The sequence below is a fragment of the Battus philenor genome, unplaced genomic scaffold (genome assembly GCF_028537555.1).
Source record: "Battus philenor isolate CCGP_79_NKW_IND1 unplaced genomic scaffold, ilBatPhil1.0.hap1 SCAF_28, whole genome shotgun sequence".
NCBI classification, from domain to species: Eukaryota; Metazoa; Arthropoda; class Insecta; order Lepidoptera; family Papilionidae; genus Battus; species Battus philenor.
Window position 1 is genome coordinate 7,815,901 of NW_027181691.1, and position 23,252 is coordinate 7,839,152.

Below are 23,252 nucleotides of genomic sequence, written 5' to 3' on the forward strand. Positions count from 1 at the left end.
ATATAGTATATAAGTCATAGAGGGAGGAAGTGCAGTGAACGATGACAGGATATAAAAATAACAAAATACCAAACGTTACGTTTTTTAATTGCATTGTATACGTTAAAATCCTATATATCATTAATGCAATGGAACTAGAAAAATTTGAAATTCCTTAATCAATTCAAATTACACGAAGAAAATTTGAATTTTTTTTTTCTTAACAAAGCTCATGTTGTATTTCTAACAATAACTTCATACCTTCTTTGTGTGATGCTATTTGAGCAATTCGGTCGTCTTTATCACCCGACTCCATTTTAATGATACAAAAATATTTATCACCGATTAGCTCGAAGATAAGTAATCACAATAAATATTCATGTCGTCATCATTTCAAGTGTTGGACGTCCAAATATAGACATAGGCATTCCATAAAGATTTAATGATCTACTATAACCCATGGTATGAATCAATTCTCACCACGCTTGGCGAACATAATTTTTTTTATATCGAATATATTCTGGAGATGCGGTTGCTGATAGATCATGAATATTTTTACCATACTCAGCTCTAACGGCAAACGCAGTTAATTCTTCACCTATTTTAATCACCAAATCAAACTTTTGCAATGAGTATATGTAAGCAATGAGTAAAACAATCGACTTTTAACTATTTGCCAGAAAATTTTTCATTGGGTTTTCATTTGTTGAATTAATTGACAAAATATATTTATTTTGTTTACAATTATATTTATAACTTAAGCAACTGATTATATAAAACATTCAAAAATGGTTCTAATAATGTAAGTACTGGTTAGGTTTTTCTTTAAATATTTTTAAATTATATATTATTTTCATTCGATATTTTACAAATAATGAGAATTTTTTATTACTATTTACAAAAAAGTGTTTAAATGATATGTTCTAATGCTTACTAATTTTTCAGAATATAAAAACAAAATTGCTTCAATTTGAAAATTTAAAAACAATTGAATGACAATAAAACCCATTACGTAATAATAATAAGAGGTTGTATTACTAAATTTGCTGTTCTATAATATAGTTTTGTTGCAGATATCCGTTCCTTTGTCATCAATGTGTAAGACGTAAAAAACTATGTACATTCATTTAATTGATTTTATTCAAATTACCATATCAAAGATCATGCATACCTTCACCGTTTAACGAATCGAGCAATCTGATAAACATTTACACAACTACAATGACAATTTCCCATTTCACCACTCACTCACACAAACCAACGAAGTAAAGGGGTCTTACACACTTGTAGTAAGCGGTACAACGGCTTACCTAACAGTTGCATTAGAAGTACCGAGACATTCGTACCTGCTTCAGTGTACAGTCACCGTAGAAACCGTACCCCCGATCCAAGAGGCACGACTCTATAGACTACATAGGCTATAAATACGGTGGGCGCTCACGTGCGGACCTACAGTCTTTTTTACTAACCCAATCCGCGAGGAAGAACAGAACAAAATGATTAGAACAATTTTCATCGTTGTTCTGCTAATGGGTGTATTAGAAGTAAAATGTGACCTAGGGTTGAAATATATTATGAACATATATGAAGATTGTCAACGAGGAGAAGGGATGCTTCCGTGTCTAAAGAAAAAAGCGATTGTGTTCTTTGATCGTGCTGCGACAATGGAATCAATTCCAATATACAACGGCATCGATATTGTAAAGGCTACAGGGTCGAAGATAACACCTATTAATGAAAATGAGATAGACACTAATCTACCAAGGGGGTTAGGTAGTAAGAACGAAATGCTTTCAGCAATGTTATGGGATAAAATTGCGTCCTTCGCCAACTCAAGAACAATACAGTTTTCACTGCCAACTATGACGGGTGAAGAGCTCAACCGAGGTGTTGAAGAGGGTAAGTCATTCTGGAAATTTGAATTCCTTATCACATCTTTATTTTAAACGCAACGGTAAGTAAAACATTCTCTTTTAAACTGCTTAATCAATCACTATAAAAAGGCAATTTATTTTCAGCGTAATTATATTTGCTTTAATAATTCTGTATTAAGTTTTAAAATTTTAACCTTTATACATTGAAAGATCGGTTATATTAGTACCAGCTATAAAAGGGCGAATGTATACACAACTTAATTGTCAGCAAAAAGCTTAAAAGCTTTTACATCTATTTCCTTTCATCTGTAATAAAGCAATTACTCTGAAATATGTTAAGCGACAGGCTAACAACTTCTGGCAGCACAATGCCTTCAGTTTATGCCTTTATAGTAAATATGTATTAATTTTACTTCGTTTTATACAAATATTCGAATTTTGAAAACGATTTTTCTTACCATGTCATGCTAACATTATTTATTATTTCTGAAAACAATAAGTTTTGTTTAGATTGAACCATATATAATATTAATAGACAACAAATGAGCTATACGTCTATTACTAATCAGCCTGTATAATACACACTTGATTCAATGAATCATATACGTAAATTTTGATATAATTTCGTAGCATTTTTAACTATTTACAACCTATAATTTTTAATTAAAAAAAATACTATAATCGTAGTAAGTATTAGCGCGTAAGACTACACTTTTAAGCACAGTTTAATTTTTAAATTGTGCTTTTTGATATTTGGATATTATTTCAGACAATTATTTCTCTTTTCGTCTAATTCTCACTGTCATACTATCTATTATAATTTTTAACTTAATCTAGGCTTAACGTAAACATATACTAGATTCATAACCTACGTAACTAAGTACTCCTGAGTAGATATTTTGAGTATCACAATTTAGATTAGCTTAGTCAGACTGACTAATCGGGAACCTCGGACACCTAAGAAGTTTGTATATTCCTGTTATTTCAATAAATTTATACTTTTTGAGATTTGTAAATAAATATAACGAAGGCAGCAGTAGTCTAGCGACTGAGACTCGCGATCGTAGGTCGCTGATTCGATTTCCGGGATAATTCATACTTTGTGCATTTATTATTTGGGATTGCCACTACTCTCAAACAAGTTTCCAGAGTACGAGCAGCAGCATTCTCTTTTTACCTTAATACCACACTAAGATAGCTAACTCTCTGCCATACATTATGGTATATCCCCCTATGTCTTTGAGGAACACCTATGACTGACAGTGGGCATCTATGGACTAAAGCATGATATCGAAGACATATAATTTACCAATGCATAACTTAAATGCACAAATCTCCCAGTTTTCGCATCGCAGCTTAAAAGGAACTTCAGTGAAAGCTAGGCAATAGTTCTATTGACCAAGTTGAATTATAAATGATCTTGCTCTCCCCAGTTTCATAAATGTTTCTCTCGCCTCGACTTCCAGTAATTGAATCTTAAAGCCCATTCATGACTTATGTATAAATGTGTGGACAACCTTACAATCGCCTTTTAACAACTTATATATTATGATTAAAACTATGATAAGATAAAACCTTTTTTTCTTTTGTAAACAGGAACAATATTTTTAAAACGTAACTTTTACATAAACATACATTATTTATACATAGAATCATTCAGTGTTGACTTGAATAAGTCATCAGATTTATTCTTTAAGTTTAATTTGATATAAGCTAGAATCAAAGATTGAAAATATTTCCTGATCAGAGAAGAGCCCATAACAAACACAGACAGGTTTTCTTTGTGGCCACTTTATCAAAATCATATTTGATATATAAATAACGTTTGATATCGAAAAATTAGATTGGCGTTTTATTAGAGCGATTAAAAACTCCTTCATTTTGAATATCGTTACCTTATATTTTTACATTGTTCAACCACAATAAAAGTGTACAAGTATGAATCCATTATTATAAAATATCAATTCATTCCATCATCAACTGTAGATAAACGCAGTAAAAACCACAAGACTATTTCGAAAGGAAAAACTAAATGAGCACCCATTGTGTAAAATGGCCGCAAAGTGTGTCTGTGATATTGTCTTCGATGGTCTTATTCCACGGTAATCATAGACTCACTGGTTCATTTCTAACAGCGAATTTTCTCATAATTTAAAACGTTGTCGCATAGTCACGATAGATACTGAAAATCCCATAAAATTAAATGACAATGCTCTTTATAACGGATGTCATTTGTCGCATTCGATATATCCAACGATTTAATCGAACCAAACTATTACAATTAAATAAATTTTTAACTAAATAATTTGTGTTTAATGATAGACAAGGTTTTTTAAATGATGGATGTACATTTGAAGCGCTCTCCAATGTAAGTGTTCAATATGTTTTTGATTCCAAAAGTAGTCATTCGTTCAATGTAGAAAGTTTTAATGGCTTACCATACTTGAAGTTATACCCTTCACTAACGGTTCTTCTCCGCGGTGATATATGGGTGCATCATTTATTCATGTTAGATAGAAAATAACACATGAAATTGCCTTTTTAGATAAATGATTAGCGAGTCGTACTTGATTTTGCTATTATATATAGATCGCGTTTATTTTTTCATTTCTCCATATTATGCTTTGAAATTTTGTGTTCTTTTTTTAAATTATTTTCGATTTAAATTTATCGAAAAGGTTTTAATACAAACCACATATAGACTAAGTGGCAGATATATACACAAACGTTATACGTAAATTAGTGAATGCCATTTAGATAGATTACTATATTCATTAATTCCCAAAGTTTTGACAAAGTAAAAGAAAGCTGTATTATATATTTTTAGGACAAAAATATAAGCGAAGCCTAATATTATTTTGGAATTAAAATCTTTAAATCAATTTTTGCACGTAACAGAAGCTTTAAATTTTACAGAATGATATGTAAACCGATTTTATAAACGGTCTTTTCTTAAATTCGTGTGACGGATTAAAAAAATAAAAAGACAAATAATTAAAAAATATTTATATTATTATTAGGAAACTAGTATCTCTTTGAACTCTCCTGTAATGACATACTTCAATTCAAAGCTACCAGTGTTCCAAACGCGCCCTAATTTGCGAAGAGTACACATAAAACTCATATTGGTTTCTTTTGTAATCAATTTAAAAACATCTTCAATACAGTAGTAAAGCGATTCACTTCTTAGCTTAGATTCTAGCTTAGCGATTTCTAGCAAGTTCACGTCACTTTAATAAACTTCTGAAATTTATAGCATGACAATTAATGTTACATAGTAATATATTGTAACATCGTACAATGTTTTATGAAAAATAAGAAAGCTAAAACGAGCTTATCTCTATTTTTAGTAATATCCATACATATACTGCTATTTATCTTAAAATAAATAATATCATGTATATAGTCAAATGTCTTTATCATAAAAACTAGGTGTCCGGGGGTCTAGTCTAATCTTAGGGTAACGCGAGTGCTCCACTGTTTAGCTTATTTCATATATATTTTCGAATTTACTTCTTAAGATATGCCACTGTTGGTGGATGTTTCTCTTCATTACTTGTAATAAATACGCAATAATAGAGTATACGCATATATAATAAAATTCCACGACATACTTAGACGGCCACCCTCGTAGATGTCTATGGAGGAATATACCTCTATTATATGGGTTGGCGATCACATATTGTACATATTGTACTATTATATCATCATATTGTATTACGGCACGCAGAGGACGCTGCTGCCCATCCCCTGTAAACGTATTTGAGCAGTGGAAATGTTAAATAATTAATACACAAAGTATGAATTGTATACGATTGTACCCCAGAACCGAACCCGCGACCTACGATCGCATGTCTGTCGTCTACCGCTGAGCTACCACTGATCAAACATTTAAATGGTTTATATTTTAATATCCTATCGAAAACTGAAAAATTTCACATAAAAAGAGCAACTGCTGAGTTTCCGCCTGGCTCTTCTCAGCAGATTCATAGCCGGTGGTAGCTAATCTAATATATATAATTTCCATGTCACAATGTTAGTTACCGTACTCCTCTGAAACGGCTTGACCGATTTTTACCAAATTTTATATGCGTATTCAGTAGGTCTGAGAATCGGCTACTATCTACTTTCCATACCCCTAAGTGATAAGGGTTATACACTCTTAATTTATTTTTTTTTAATTTTTGACGTAGTTTTTTGTTTGTATTTTTTTATAACGTGGCATTAAAAAAACATACAACCCTAAATTTTCACCACTCTACCATCAACCCTTTAATTTTTTTCAAATCAACGTTTTCGGGATCAGCTAGTTATTTATAACATTGAATGGCATCTGGGAATAAAACCTGCAACCGAAGCGCCCTAGTCATACTCCTTTACCACTAGACTAATATTGCAAGTGTAACCAGATTAAAAGATATTACTTCTTAGATTCACGCAATCATTATTCATAAAACGGAATATATATGTAGGCGTAGTTTATAGGTACCCTGTAAGAAATATGATATATAAACGTCCAACACCTTCTTTTTAATTCATCCACCTGTCATCATACATGCTACAAAACAGTGGAAACATTGGAAACAGAAAACAAAAAAACTGATGAAATCCGTAAAAATAAGTTTTAATTTTTTTAGGTGAATAAATTAAATATTTATTTATTAATAAAGTGCGACACTTCTAAATTTGCATAGTGCGAAATTAAAAGCGAACTATCAGATGCACAATGTTTATTTTATTTTCAATTTTTTCATAATTCTTAACTTTTTTTAAAACAAACCGTCTAGAAAATATAAAAAAGCTTGACAAAGAGGAAGATGTACAAAAGCATGTTTACATAAATATGTATATTAGTTGTAACTTGGTAGTCTTCAAGACAAGTGTGAATAGATATATTCTAGACAAGCACGTACCATTGTAGACCTCGTCGCTGCTTGACATCAGGCGAAACAGAAACCAAATGCTTTGCCTATAACCAACAAAAAATTAATAATTTCTGTTATACACACACATGTCTACATATATATACTTCTATAAACATATATATAAGATATTATTATTTTCATACCTACTAGAAATAGAAGACAGATTCTACTTATAAATGTGTAAATTTAACACATATTTAATGATATCGCTTTATTCTGTGTGTAATTTTACACTCGCGTTTTTTATAAATTATACAATCCGGCTTAAAAAGCCGTAGACGGATTAAGCTGTCAAGAACTCTATCAACAAATTTGAAATTATTTTAATTGATTCATAAAACATTTTCAGGTCGAGGCAAGATGAAGAAGATGATGGGTATGATGATGATGGGCGGAGCGATGAAACTCGCAGCCATGATACCATTGGCCATCGCTGGACTCTTTATTTTGGCAGGGAAGGCATTGATAGTGTCCAAGGTAATTTCTTAAATTTTTTAAAGCCTTTTATTTCGCATCTGAAGCAGAATACTTTCTTACCTTTAAATTTTAATCAAAGGTTCCTTTAAGTTTATTTATCATCCGTTTATTTAACACATTAGCACATTTCGTAAACAAAATATATGAAATACAATTGTTATCTTGAAAACTACAACACTGTAATTGGTTAAAGGCGTGAAAATTTTGAAAGGGATGAATATACAGCTTATTAATCCGCAGAATTCTTGAAAGCTTTTACATCTCTTTCCAATAACCGTGTATAAAGTGATCCCTCTTAAATATATTACATTTATTTGTATTTTTGAAATGCGACAGGCCAATAACTTCTGGCAGTACAGTCTACAGGGACAGATAGTACACAATAGTGATTTTTATTTAGGTTTGACTGCCAACTAATCGAGACATAAGTTAAAATTAAAACAAAATTATAAAGATACATAAAAATAAAACAAATTCATGCAACTATTATTTATAATAAGAGCACAGCTAAAACTATTTTTATGATTTTTGTGATAATACGACGATAAATTTTGTGATAATACGAATAAAAATGACGCATGCGTGTTAAAAAATATTAACAAGAATATCAGCCAAATTGCCTGTATCAATAACCATATAATAATCATGTAAAATTGAACTAAATAATTTTTAGTAAATTTGTAGAACCTAAATAACTTTATGAATGAGGAGTCATTAAGCTAGCCGGAACAAAGTTCGACGAATCGGATACTTGTTAAAACTTTTAATTACAAACATAATATATACAGGAAACTGTTTTTTATGGTCTTAAAATTTGCAATAAAACTAACGCAAAAAATGTTGCATGCAATTCAAGACTTAAATTGCATGCCGGGGTTTTAAGTAAACATATGCTATTAATTGTATTTTAACACGAAGGCATTGGCATAAGTTTATAAGCAATTAAAAGTTAAAAACGTTAAACTTATTTCTAGATATATATCAGAACTTTGGAATTATTTATTAATAAAATAATTTTTCCAAAGGGTAATTTTTTAGCTTTTACGCTAGTGTATTTTTATTTTATTTTACTACTCACTTTGCTCATTTTTGAAAAAATTGCAAAAAGAGCCCATTCATATTTGACGAAAAAACTATAATCAAATGCTGCCCGTAAATTGCACCTTTCAACTTTAAATACGTGGCTATAATCTGAGAAAACCAAACTGTATTTATTGTGATCACTTTAATAAATATCTATAAAACAATAGTCAGAGAAATTTATTTCCAAGTTTTTATTATCATTTAAAAAATCCTTTACACTGTTGCTAAAAGGAATTTCTTATCTATGATTAAAACAGTTTTTATATTTATTCAATGACAATTCAAGTGCATAACGCGGCTGTCTTTCAAATTGCTTTGTGTTATTAAAGATAAAATGGTTAAAAAATAATTTTTAATTTCCCAAACGTTTCTATTAAAATCGTTTCTCGTCTTACATTTTCTTAATGTCAACTACACTAATAAGGCAATTAAAATTATTTCTAATTTCGGGGCAATTATTCAGCGAATGAAATTCTTTCAACGTTGATTCACCTGCCACAATAGATGCATATATAGGACGTGGTAAGGTTTTAAACATTTCATGGATGAGTGATATAGTATAATTCCAACGTACCAAGAACAACGTGAGAATCATCTAATAGGATAACGGTTTACATTTTCAATGTTTTGATTTATGTCAAGATTACTCAAACGACCTACGTTCTTATGATACGTGAGTGGATTTAACGACGGATGTCTCTTTAATATGGTGTTTTATTTGCTAAAACTTTACCGTGATTTTTCGCATACTTTCAGTTTTGTACAAACTCTACTTGCAGAGAACTAAATGAACTATACGAACAAAGACCGACACGTCTAATCAATAGAAATACTCATCTCATTATCATCCTTTTTTAAATCAGCCATGGGATATCCACTATTTGACATAGGACATCGGAGAACCCATAGATTTAATAAGATCGGTTGTAACCAGGTCCTATGTCCATTTTATGGGCAGACGTTCTACACTGGTCTTTACTCCAGAACCCTAAGGGCCCAATAGCAATCCGTTCTGTGCGCTACGTGTAGTCCAGCCCCATGTCACTTCAATCAGTCAATTCACTAGGCTATATCGGTAATTTTCAATCATCTGTGGATCTCCTTATTTTTAAATAGACGTCGTAGAGAAATCCAAAACATGGGCCACTCCACAGTTTTTTTAATGACTGTGAGTTTGGAAAATAATATTGATTGAGTAAAAGTTCACCATATCAAGACGCGGACCTTTCAAATTTTTTAATAAGTATTCAAATGTTCTTAGTCTATAGATAAACATTGTTTTAATAATTATGTGATACTTGAAAAAATAAAGAGCATAATGACAACAAAAATCTACGATTAAGTGTTGTATAGCTTTAACAAGTCATAAGAGCGTGAAAAATTTAATTCGCCTCGTAGTGTATCAAAACGACACAGAGCGGGTAATGGCCTCGTGTATGCGAATGATGTCAAGTATGCACGCGGGGCAGAAGCTAAGCCTTTTGACACACTTGGGAAATGATAAGGCGGTCGTGCGGGGTCCGCTGCACTTATCAACGCCGGTTGGATGTCAAGATACCCGCGAAGTAACGTATGCAGAGAAACTTTCGTAGAGCGTTAAATATTTTCGTAGATCTCAGCTTTTGTTTTGCTATATTCGCTACGATTATATCTCGTACTAATTGTTCCGATAACTATGTACGGCCAGTATAAAAAATTAAAATAAATTATTCAAAATATTTCACTAGATCAGTTTATTTGTTGATTAAATTTTAAATAAGTATATAAACTTTATGAGTGACAAATAATGAAGAATAAAGAAAAGGCGAAGTTCAAAGCGAACTGTTAAATTAGTTCTGATTCGTTTTAATTTTCTTCGCAATTTTCTATTTTCTATCCATAAAACTCTCCAAATAGTATTAAGAAACCTATAAATAAAATTAATGAAATCGATTAAGTCGTTCTTAAGTTATGACATGATCGAGAGAAACAAGTATTTATGTTTATATGTACGACGTAGTTTTTTTTTAATTTATTCTGTGTGAATTATACTTCATCAGTTTAAAAACAGAATGTAATTAACTTGAATAATATTTTTTTCGCTAACAACAGTGACACAAAAATGACTTAAAGATATTCATGGAAGATAAAGAAACAGGCAAATAGTTATGGATCTCTTGTAAAAAGCTGTCTAGACCGATCTTATTAAAGATTCTATATTTACCATCGATGCGCGCAAACATAATAAACTTATAACCTAACCGACAGTTTAAAAAGCGTTTAAATAAACATACCATTATAAGCACATAGTGTCAAATAGTAACATAATAACAATTCATTTAAAAAAAATGCGAAACGTTTCCCCCACTAACTTAAAAAAAGTTAAATGTAGGATAAACGCTGTTTCATTTCCACATTTAAAGGTTAAATAAATGTATAAAAGATATTATATTTTCCTACTGACTGTACTTTAAAGAAAATGCAATTACAGGTAGAAACAACCGCGTCCCATTTTATTTCTAGAACACTGAAGTCACGATCTTACCTGTACGACATTTCGCTTTCAATGTAAACACTTTAATCTAATTAAGTATATAACTGGCGATGATAAAATCATATAGTTGGCTTTGTATTGTTCTCATAGTTGGAACACAAGCCTCTTATTGTTGGTCTTATAAATTTCTCGTCATAAGACGAGCGACGGTTTCATCATCATCAACAGCATTAAGCATAACGTCTTACAGCTGATGCCCACTGCTGGACATTAGCATCCCACGTAGATTTCTAATAATACTTTTTTTATTTTTAAGGACCCCAATTTTGGGCCTTGTGTTCAATCCCTATCATGGATGGATAGGGTCTTTATTTACGTAACAATTTTTTCACATTAATTTTCCTTTTTTTTAGTTCCATACTTATATTTCGTCCTCCTCGATGTCTTTTCTTCCTTTACATACTTTCCTTCCATTCATAGTCTCACTTCCTTCGCCTTCCCTGTGGGTTTCTAAAATTTAAAATTTATTATTTTTATTTATATATTCTTTAGCTTTATTATCCTTTTAGCTCACTCTGTACATTTGTTTAACAAATTATTTATTGTTAATATCTTATTTATTTTCTTGTTATCTATATCACGCTTTTAATTTAAATTTATATTCAATAACACTGGTTATAAGCAGCGTGCAATCATTCGTCGCGAATAACCTTAAAAAGATCATCTGTCCACGTTGTGGGTGAACAACTATCACTACGCTAGCCACTCTGTGGTCTTCACTGCACAAACTTCAGACGATATTATATTGAAACTTTAGGTAATCTAAATATCATACCATTTGTGTAGAAAACAAAGTTATTTGAGATGATGTAATATTCGTACCTGTTTTATATTATGTCTTGTCCCAAACTTTGCAACCTAATTTTCCTAAATTTTAAAATTTTCGTGAGAGGGTTGAACTAGAGATGCCTATATGTCAACAACTCTATTATTGCAGAAGCTATAACAGTGCAGTCACACGGTTTCGTGTTTTACGATAAATTTGGTTAAATATAAGGCGGGAATTTTTTTCGCAATTTCAATTTCAATTTGTTCATGTTATGTTTCTCAACCTCTTATACGCATTGTCTAATTGTCTACATAAAATACTGTTTATTGACTCAACAATAAATAAATTGACTCGAGTTTCCCATTTAAATGCTTTCTAACTTAAGTTACTTTCTAAGTTATAGTGAAGATGCCAACAAAAGTGCACTTGACATTAATTCGATAGACATTTCGTGGAAAAAATCTCTCACTCAAGACGATGTAGACACTAACAACTCAATCCCACATATACAAAGGAGACAGGTCACTAATGATCTACAGCAAAAACAAGACTCACTGTACTACGGAAACAAATGTACTCTATTCCATAGACTAGCTTTTACCTCTGGCTTTGTCCGTGCGATTGTAGATCAACCTTTGTAATAAATGGTTTATAGTTAAGATCAGTTTAGAAGAAAAATAATTTAATTGAATCATCATAAATTAATACGCTATTGCCAAATTTCTTGATAAGAGCTATTTTTGTTTTATTTATTATTTATTAAACATGCAGATGCATCTAATTTTATTTAATATTTAGATTTTACCTACATTTATTGTAGTATAAGTACACACATCAGAATGTTACATAACAATAAATTATATATTACAATGTGTGTACTGCTCGAGGACCTTATTAATTCATTTAAAGTACTAAAACATTAAGACAGTTACGATAGAATAAACTTCCGATTTCCGAGAAATAATTTTGAATAATTTAATAATAGGTACAAACCTAGATATAGACATTCGAAGACATTTTTAAATTAAAGTTTTAAGAAAATACTAAAAGATATATTTTACTTATACGTAAATATATACCAACACTTATATGTATGTATATTGCATGATATATGCATTCACGTTCTTAATGCCAATGACATTGATTTTCCGATGATGTATGACACAGTTTAAGAGTGACAAGAAATGTGGTACAATAATGAGAATGTCGCACTCGTGTTGGCGAGTATTGACGTAAAGGTTTTTGCGCTAATGGGGCTGTAGACGAGGATTGTTTTTTACGTATAATTTTAATAGATCAACCGATATCGTGAGACGATTTGTAAATAGTGATTAATAGGATTAAAAATACAAGTGAATAGAAATTTGAATCATTAATTCCATCAGAACATATGTATAAACATCCTTTGATCTTCATAACCGTTCTTAAAAAGTTTTGAATATTTCAATTTTTTTATTAGATTACATGTAAAATTTTGTAATTATAATTACCCTTGTTAAGACTGTTAATTATTCGTAAAAATACCTGTCTTTTAGATGCATATCTTGAGGAGAAATGTATAAATGTTGCAGCAAAACGGGTTCAATGTCGGTCATATGTTCAAGACCTTACAAGTTTTGCTTCTATACTAAGCTACACCCTTGACACGTCTATTTACCTAGAACAAGTTTCAGTTTAACTAAAATTTACTGAGAATTGAGAATAATTTCAAAAGAACTAACACTTTCACCATCGTCACTATACGACATAAGATTGGCCCACAGATTTCTAATAGGATCGGCCTGCGTCCAGCACCTTATGAACAAAGTCATCTGTCTACCTTGTTGGTGGATAATCTGCTAAGGCTGCGTTTACTAGTCCGTGGTCTCTTAAAACCTTTTGGCCTCAAAAACCTCAGGCCTTTGGTCTACGCTTCCGTTCCGCTAATACTTTATTGTTTACAAATATTCTGCAATTTCTTCATTACGATTTATTCAAATGTCTTTAATAACTTCCGTTTCACATTCCTATTGCCGACATATAAGATTTAAATTTTTTGTTTTATGTCTGGCAGAAAGCCTGTATTAATTAAACATATTTTAACTGTTAACAGGGTCGAGAACATTTTTTCCTTTCTAGTACTTCTGTTAAATAAGAAAAGGACTAATATTTAGCTACTTCCGCTATGTAGCAGTAGTCGTGCAATAAAGTGCACCGCCCGCCAGCCCGCTGATAAATGCATTATCATCGCATTCTTACTTAGGATGGACTTCAGCAAAGTAACGCCTGAATCTATTAGATATTTAAGATCAGCATGGGTAACTGAACAGACGCGTTTGTACATCAAATTAACCAAATTACATCGGGTGGCAGCTCAAAACGTTTAGCATTTATCAGCGGGCGGTGCAATTTATTGCACGACTACTGATGCATAGCGGAAGTAGCTATATATTAGTCCTTTTCTTACTTAGGATGGACTTCCGTAAAGTAACGCCTGAATCTATTAGATATTTCTGTTAAGACCGAAACGTCCTTTGAAAAAGAAAATACAGGTGAACTTTCCCAAATACACCAATAATTTTCAATGTCAAAATAATTTGACAATTAATACTATATTTATTATAACGAAGACTAAAGATATAAATGAAGTTCAAAATAAGAGTCATTGGCCTAATCAAGATGCAATCAACAAAGATCATTGAAGATTACTGGGTCACATTAACTTTCTACCAAAAATTACTGACGAATGAAGATTTATTCTCTCCTACAAACACGCAATATTAGAAGGTCATACGGTAATCAGAGTGACCTTTGAATTTGAGATGCCATTATTCAACAATACCGTTTCTGTAGCCTAGAGACGTAATTTCTTAGCTTTCTATGGATTTCATGTTGGAGATATTAGGTCTCTCACATTGCAGAGAGAGGGGTGCCTAGTATGATGCTCAGAGCTGTCGCCCTGTCGTGTGAGGCCTTCTTGCAACCTTACATTCGAAATGTTTATAACAATGTATTATGCTTTTGTAACCTGTTCACCTAAATCCGTCAACTTTTTTGCTATAGTTTTTCGATGTACAGAGATGTTATTCGTAATTATTCCTCTAAGTTTTTTAACTTAGTGGCATGATATATTTTTTGCAAAAAACAAAAAGTTCTTACATATTCCAACGTCCATATCCTTAAGCATTCTTTATAGTTTCTCATATGTCTTTTCATAAATGTCCAATCAGGAGCTGATTCTAGGATAGGATTAGGATTTAACATTCTTAATTTTTTCAAAGAAATTGATAATTCCTTGTGAAATATTTTAATACGACGCAATTCTACGAACGAGTATAAAAGTTATAGAAGTAAATAATTTGATAATATATATCTAAAATAATATTTCGTACACCATTTATAACAAGCAGTAGGTCACGGGTTCGATTCCTCGGATTAAATTTTTCATAATTTAGATTTCCGTATAATTATAAAGGATTGCCACTGCTCACAAAAAAGTTTCCAGAGAATTGGAATTAGCGTACTCTGTTTTTTATAATACGATCGCCAACCCGCATGCCAAACGTGGCGATTATTGTTAAACCCCGTAAAAACAAGACCGGACTGTGACCCGCGATCGCGAATCACGGTCTTCTACCGCTGGGCTACCACTGCTTGAACTTATCAACGTATACAATGGAAATACAAAGGTGACATATTACTATCTATACTAATACAGTGTTTTAAACTTTCGTAAAGTTTCAGAAATTAAAAATTATTAACTAATATTTGCCGATTTTAAAATTAAAAAAATATAATAGTTTTAATCTATCAAGAATTAGTAACATAAAATTATGAATTAAATATAAATAAAAATTTTCTCGACTTTTATCTCATTATATTAAAGATCTTTAATATGATAATAAAATTTCTCGCAAAAACCAGCCTCTATTAAGGCTCCTTGCAAAAATCTTTCATCGGGGAATTTAATAATTGATAATATGAATTGGTTTTAACCACTATCTCTAAAAATATAAAAATATAATTTAATGTACACATGTAAATTTTATGTACAGATTAGTTAAATATATTGCTATATAAATAATTTTTATTATCGTTTCAGACGTAACTCGTCACCTACTTTATAAAGACTTAGTCCATAGAATTTCAATAGAACCGGTATTCATCCAATAAATTCTAACCCGCATGCCATGCGTTACGAGAATCGGCACGTACATGGGTAAAAGGCTATATTTATGAAACCTTAATATTTCTGACGTGCCAAATCAGATACCGGGTATTAAAATTAGTTATATATGTTTATACAGTGGTACCTCGACATACGAGTGCCCCAACATACGAGTATTTCGAGATACGAGCCGACATGCAAGTGATTTTTTGCTTTGAGTTACGAGCGAAATTCGAGATACGAGTTTGGTTCGGTAGTAACACAAGATACAAGAGTTACAGTCATAGCAGCATTCTGAGGTTATGCAAGAAATTGGTTTTGAGGAGTCAGAGGAGGAGGTTATTTCTACAAGTGAGATAAAGGAGATCTTAGGAATGTGGGAGAGAGTTTCACAGTTCGTGGGAAAAAAAACATCCAGAAAAAGTTGCAACAGTCGCATCTGTCCTTTTTAATGACACTTGCCTAATTCATTTCCGGAACATTCTGAGAGGGAGGAAGAAACAAACCTCCTTGAACATGTTTTTTACTAAACGGCCTATAGGTGAAAGCGAGAAAAATGTAGCGAAAAAGGCAAAGACCAGTGAGGATATCTAATTTATTTCTTTACATTCTCTTTTTTGTTTTTGTGCAATAAATATTTGTTATTTATAAACACGTTTTTATTGTTCAAAACCACGTAACAAAAATAACTGGGGTGACATTTTGGAGGTTGGAACGGATTAATGGTAGTTCAATTGTTTTGTATGGGGAAATTTGCTTCGAGATACGAGTAATTCAAGATACGAGCAAGGTTGCGGAACGAATTAAACTCGTATGTCGAGGTACCACTGTATTTGGTAAATCATTACCCGTTTATTAGATAACATCTATTGAACAGCTTAAAAGGTTTTAAAAGTGATACACTTAATATTTTCAATTTGTACTAAAATATTATATGATCGTCCAAAGACACTAGATGCAGGTGGCTTCCAATTTTTTTTATAGGGTATCTATGAAGGATGATTATATCCAGGAGTAGATGTCAAAGTCACTGCATATTTCCAATAAGACCGATAGCATAAAAGATGCATACGCTAAATTCAAATAATACTATATATTCGTGATTAAAGAACGTAAATAAATAGTAAAATTATGTTGCGCTCGTTGATATTGCCTGCTGCATATTTATTGCGAATCGATTATTGCAAATAATGCTCTTCATTAAATGTAATTAACGTCTACTTTCGCGTGTTCTAAAACATTCAATTTATCTTCAGAACCGATCATTTCTCTACGTCTAAGCATTTAGAATTCCTTTTCTACATCTGCATATGCAAATGGCATGCTAATTACGACTTGATTTATTTAATATTTTGTATTACGATTAAATTAAACTATGCATTCATTATTATATTTAACCTATGTGATTATATTTGCTAAAGAATTTTAATAATTTTTGCTACAAATTAAATGCCCACCGCATTCTGAAAAGAAAAAAGTTTTAAATACGAAATAAATGCTGATCAAAGCAGTTGTTAAACACATGTAATATGGGTCGTTCGAACTGTCAAATATGTTAAGTTCAAAACTAACAATCAAACGCGTGAACTGTCAATCTCCAAAAAAAGTTATAATATAATTTTACCTATTCTTCTATATTTCTTTTTCTTTCAAAATTTTCTACCAAGTAATATGTACCCTAACCTAACTTAAAAAAATATTAAATAGATCAAATTATGGCGTGACATAGAGAATAATAGAACACATTTAAGCTATTAAATAATTAATATATGCATTGAAATTAAATAATACATACAGTATCTTAAAAAAATTGGAATTTATGAAGCGAAATCAATTTTAAAATATAACTACATAAAAATGAAAAGTGAACTCGGTTATATTTATCGCAAGCCACAAATAATCCTTTAATAAGCCGCATGTGACTCACGAGCCGTGGGTTGGCCACCCCTGCTTTGCAGCATGCAGAATAGATTGCCGAAAAGGCTTTAAGGTCCCGGTATTAACAAAACGGAACGACAAGCATAGCGTAATATGTCGACCCGCTTGGTAGACCGACTACCATGTTAAGATCGTCGGAAGACGCTGGATGCAATAGTTAGAAGTCGGTCGTGATATATGATCAGATAAATATTATAATCATATCAATAATGTAATGTCATCAATAATGTAATAAAAACATTAGACACGATATTAAAAATAAAAACTTTATTATCTCCTTAACATTAAAAGCATTTTTTTTAATAAAATTGATTTAGTATAGTTATAATCGCTAATACTTCGATAGTTTTTTTCTTAAAATGATATTACTTGTGTATTTAAATTAAGAATGTAACCATTGATAGAAAGTAGCTATGATTCTTGCCCATCGCGCTTTTACAAAGTTAACCTTTACTTAGGTTAAACAAGTTAGAATCTCTGTCTAATGTCTACGGTTTGTGCTCGAGACTAGGTGATATTAAGTTATCGTGCATTTTCTCGTCGATTTCCCCGGCGAATTTGACATATTTATACATTTATTTAAAAAACTTTTTATACAAATTCGTGTAACGGTGAAGTTAGTACCGAAGGGATTCTTAGCCAGTGCCGTTTTGGGGATGCAGAGATAAATTGATAAGGTAGGTGAAACTAGGTAATATCATAAAATACCAGAAATAGAATAATAAAGTTAAATTGAGAAAGGGGAAAAACACATTAAAACTCATATAAAATGCCTATTCGTAATATAATTATATGTAAATATATCATTATATATATGTATATAATTACCTACATATACTATTAATATAAAAACAATAAATAATAAACTCCAGCTGTCGTTATGATTCCGTCAGCTACTCAAGTATCGGTTTTGGAACCTTCGCTTTAAATGCGCAACTATTTTTATTATATTTATATTTATTCTGTTCGAAACAGATGCGCCATTTTCTAGTAAGCAATAAACCATATACTTTGATAAATCCATCTGGGACCAACCTATTGATCCCGCATAATTTTATTATGTACGGAATACAATATCAGTAAGACTCATATTTCATGAAAATATTTCTTAGAATTTCGTATTGTAATATATTTTAGATGTGATTTAAACACTAAACACTTTATGAAAGAATACGTATGTATTCTTTGAATACTCATGTAATGAGCTGTATGTGATTGTCCCGTACAATTTAACATTTGAACGCTTTTACTTTTTTGTCTTGTAAAAATGATGATTTATTACATACAAACAGTAAAAAATAATTAAAAATATACCGTAATCTTTTAATAATGATTTGGTGGTATGTATCAACTTATTATGTTCAATAATTTAAAAGACGCTCATACAATAAACAGATAATTTATTTATCATAAGCTGATTAGACAAATAAAGCCTTACTCTCATAGTAAAGAACGTATTAATTTTACCACAAATCATGAATGAAAATAAAAAAATGCTCTGTACAAAGGCTTTGTAATTCATATTTATATAATTATCATTTTCGCCACCAGTATTTCGAATGGTATGGCGTTCTATAACTGTAACACAGTAATAATCCTAGACGTATCCAGTTAATCAAACTACCTTACAATCTACAAGACATACCTATAAACTTTGTACAAATATAATTTTATCGTACTAAACAAACTTTTATAAAACGAATGCAGTCAACTAAAAGAACATAAAGTAAAAAAATAGTATATCGTATAAAGAACAATTAAAGTCTGTAGAAGAATATTGTACTTTAGTTAAACGTTCTTGAAGCATTACCAGCGATATTTACCATGATGACCTTTGTAGTTAAAACAATATGCTAATAAGCAACTGATAATAGTGAAAGAAACCTCGTGCTACATAATGTATGGTATAGAAAGATTCACTAAAAATTCATACTCTGAATATGTAAATTTAAATTTAGAATTACTGTTTCGCATTTAAAGACTAGTGCGACAATCATTGAGCATTGGCAGACCAGCTATAGAGGACTGAGACTTGCGACAGCAGATCCCGGGTTCGATTCCCGGGATACAATCGTATATAATTCACAATTCGTGCATTAATTATATAGAATTGCAGCTACTCACAAACAAGTTTCCAAAGGATGGGCAGCAGCGTCCTCTGTGTACTACAGTAACACTGAGTCGCCAAGCCTCCTGCTAAGCGTGACGATTCCGATATATCCCGTGTAAATATTTTTGGGGGAGGCCTATTCCTTTCGGGGGGCGCTTATAAGCTGAAACGACTACTATTTAACGACATTGTACACAGCTTAGAGAAATGTTATATGTATATATATAATACGCTCGCTGCTTGCGTCTCGTTGAGAATATTAAGTAACACTTGTCCTTCACTCATATAAATATGTCTACTGGTAATTCGATACGATAGCAATATTTTAATATGTATAGACTGTGATCGTTCGGAAATCGTGTTTCCTTTTGACTTCCTTAAAGAACTCAAATAAGAAGTGAATCGAAAAGATTTACGGTTTATGAATTAAAAGTATTAAATCATCATAGACCCTTCCACTTCCCGTGACTTGGCTATGTCGTCGCTGTAGCCAGTAGAAGGTGTATATGCTTTACATCATCATCATCATCATATCTATCGATAAAAAACCAGTACAAGGCATAAACCTTTCCCAAAGAATGCCACGACCTTGCACTGCCAGTATTCAGCGACTTTTTTAAGACATTAACTATGTCGTCGGTCAACCTCATCCACGTTTATTTAAAATGAAAAAGAAAAAAAATTCATTTTAAATTATATTTCTATTTACGAATTTTATTAATTTAAAAAATTATTCTAGAATTCGATATTCCAGAGTTTTCAAACATTATAACAATAAAAAATCACACTAAGCTATGTAAAAATGTTAATATACAACAAGAATATTTATACTCTGTACGGATCGAAACCAATATCTGACGTAATAGTGAAGCAAGGCCATCAACTATTTTACAAATCGTGTAGTCACATAGCAAACAGTTTAAAAACAATGTTCACTGCAGTTGCGAAGCCCCATTGGCTGATAAAACGTTGCTTTTGGCCGTTTTTTTTTTATTTATCGTTCAGAAACTATTTAACGTCCATCTGACAGTATTGTTCCCGCCTTCACTCGCGTCGGTCGTGAGCATCGGCCGTCATCGACTTTCCCGCGCATTTTAAAACTTGAAGAAAGAAAACAGATTGTTTCAATTTCGCTTAAAGTAAATCTCGTGCGGCTTATTTTCCATTATTTTTAAGCCGCACGGGATTTACTTCACTTGATATTGAATGAATACTCAACGACGCCACGTGCAACATGATGTTTTTAGGTTATTTCGTATACGCTGCAATGTATGTTGTTTAGCCATTTTTGTTCTGAACTTTATTACTTAGGAATATATATTTATTGTTTAATTTGTGTTTACTACACATTTTATGATATAAGTAATTTAACAATAATTATTTGAACATTGACTTTCAATTTTTTATTTGTTTAGCTATACGATACCAAAATAAACACAATGTGTCATATCCAACTAATGATAACCCTGTGATTGCCTTATAAAGTTTAATACAAGAATTTTAAATGAACGAATTAAAATATAAGAACACCTGGTTGTTCTAGATAACACTTGATTTCGAAATATCTAATGTTTGGTTTTCCCGTTCTGATATAATGTTTCCTCGTTTCTATATCAGAGTCTGAGATAATTTTGTTGTCATTTACAGTTACCTACAGGCAATTAAAACTTGTTTATTATCTACTATAATTGTGTAATTCTTTATTTAAACTATAAAAGTTCATTAACCTTTGTTATTGTTTTATTAAAATGTATAATAAAACTTTAATAATGGCAAAATGTAGATGTATTGATCAACATTTCCCTTTAATCTATTTTCGATCTATCGTCGACTAAACAATGAAATCAACTCTATTCATTCGATTCTATTCAGAAGCATTCTATCTCAGTGTCAAGGGCGACAAAGTTCTTTAATTACGGTGTAAAAATGTACATGTTTGTGATTTTTTCTCGCCTTTATTCTCTCGTGAAGTAGTTCGCTATTTTTACTATGTTTATATTCTATGATAATAAAAAGTGTCAATTGAAAATATTCAAGTTGTCCTTACTTTTATGAATGAATGAAATGAATTAATTTAGTAAAATGATATATGGACTCTCATCTGCATATGTTACTAGTCAAATAACACGTGTCATTATGCCATAAATAAATAGAATACTCTGAAATATTTTTTTTTAATATTATATAGAGAAAGCCCTCATCAAGAAAGATAATCGAGGTACAATAACAAACTAAATACCAGGTGTGGACAACCTATTGTTGAAATCACAAGAATGGTAATTTATAAAAAAATCCGTTTTCCAGATCGCGCTTCTTCTAGCTGGAATCATCGCACTTAAGAAGATAATAGCACAGAAGAACAGTGGAGGTGGTCACGAAAGTCACGGCTGGTCGTCCGGCGGCGGTGGAGGTAGCGGCGGATGGGACCGAAGGTCATACAACGACGTATCAGACCTAGCTTACTCGGCCTATAAGACTGATTAGATTTTAGTAATAACATATTCTTTGAAAAATACTTGTCATACAAATTGTCCATGTATGTTTTAATACAATTCCATACACACATTTGACCATACAAATCCGTTGGTATACGTGACGGTAAACTTCTAAAAAATTCATACCGATTCCTTGATAGTAATGTAAAGCAGATCCTTTTTAATAACGTTAAATATTTTAAATCTGATAACAATTGTTGCAATATATTGCAAAATTGTGGCTGACAATAAATGAGGGTGTTAAATGTAGCTTAAATAATTTTAATATTGTTACGTATTTATAATTACATGTTATGTAATAATTTAAAATTACTACAGATTATTAACACGTTAAATTTATTTTTATATTTATTTTAATATTAATATCTAAATTATTTCAAAGGATGTGTCTAGGATTCTGATTTTGTACGAGATAAAGATTTAATCAGTGGAATCTAGGCTTAATTCCGATACTTGATACAAGGCTATAAATTTTTACATCAATATAGTTTTTAAATGAGACGCTGAAATTGCTGGCCACTACGGTCAGCTATACAGTTATATTGCTGAGTTGAATTAATATTTGAACGCCAACTGGACTTCGAACGCTAGCATTCAAATAATGCCGCCATGGTGTTTGATTGTTTTGGTCGATTTTAACACCCAAATTTAAATCTGCGTTTGAATTTGAATTACAAGTGCAATCAATAATAAATCAACTCAAAAAAGTATTGATGATTGTACTTGGCAAGTGATATTTAGTATTTTCATTTCTTCGCTTTATTTTCAATAACCGATTTGATATTGATATTCAGAAACAAACATTTATATAACAATATAACTTTCTGTCGATGCACGCTCCTTATTTTGGGAATTGCTGAAAGTTTCTCTTTAAAATTTTTATAACAGATAAACTGTTTCTAATTAAAACTAATGTATATAG

The 23,252-nt window shown here is 31.3% G+C and overlaps 1 protein-coding gene across 1 annotated transcript; it reads left to right on the forward strand.

The window, feature by feature from the left end:
- The first annotated feature begins 1,475 nt into the window (after positions 1 to 1,475).
- Positions 1,476 to 22,319, forward strand: LOC137926078 (uncharacterized). The gene is made up of 3 exons (XM_068769620.1): positions 1,476 to 1,878; positions 7,128 to 7,255; positions 22,140 to 22,319. The coding sequence occupies exons 1-3, from the start codon at positions 1,476 to 1,478 to the stop codon at positions 22,317 to 22,319; spliced, it is 711 nt and encodes a 236-aa protein (XP_068625721.1).
- The last annotated feature ends 933 nt before the right edge of the window (positions 22,320 to 23,252 follow it).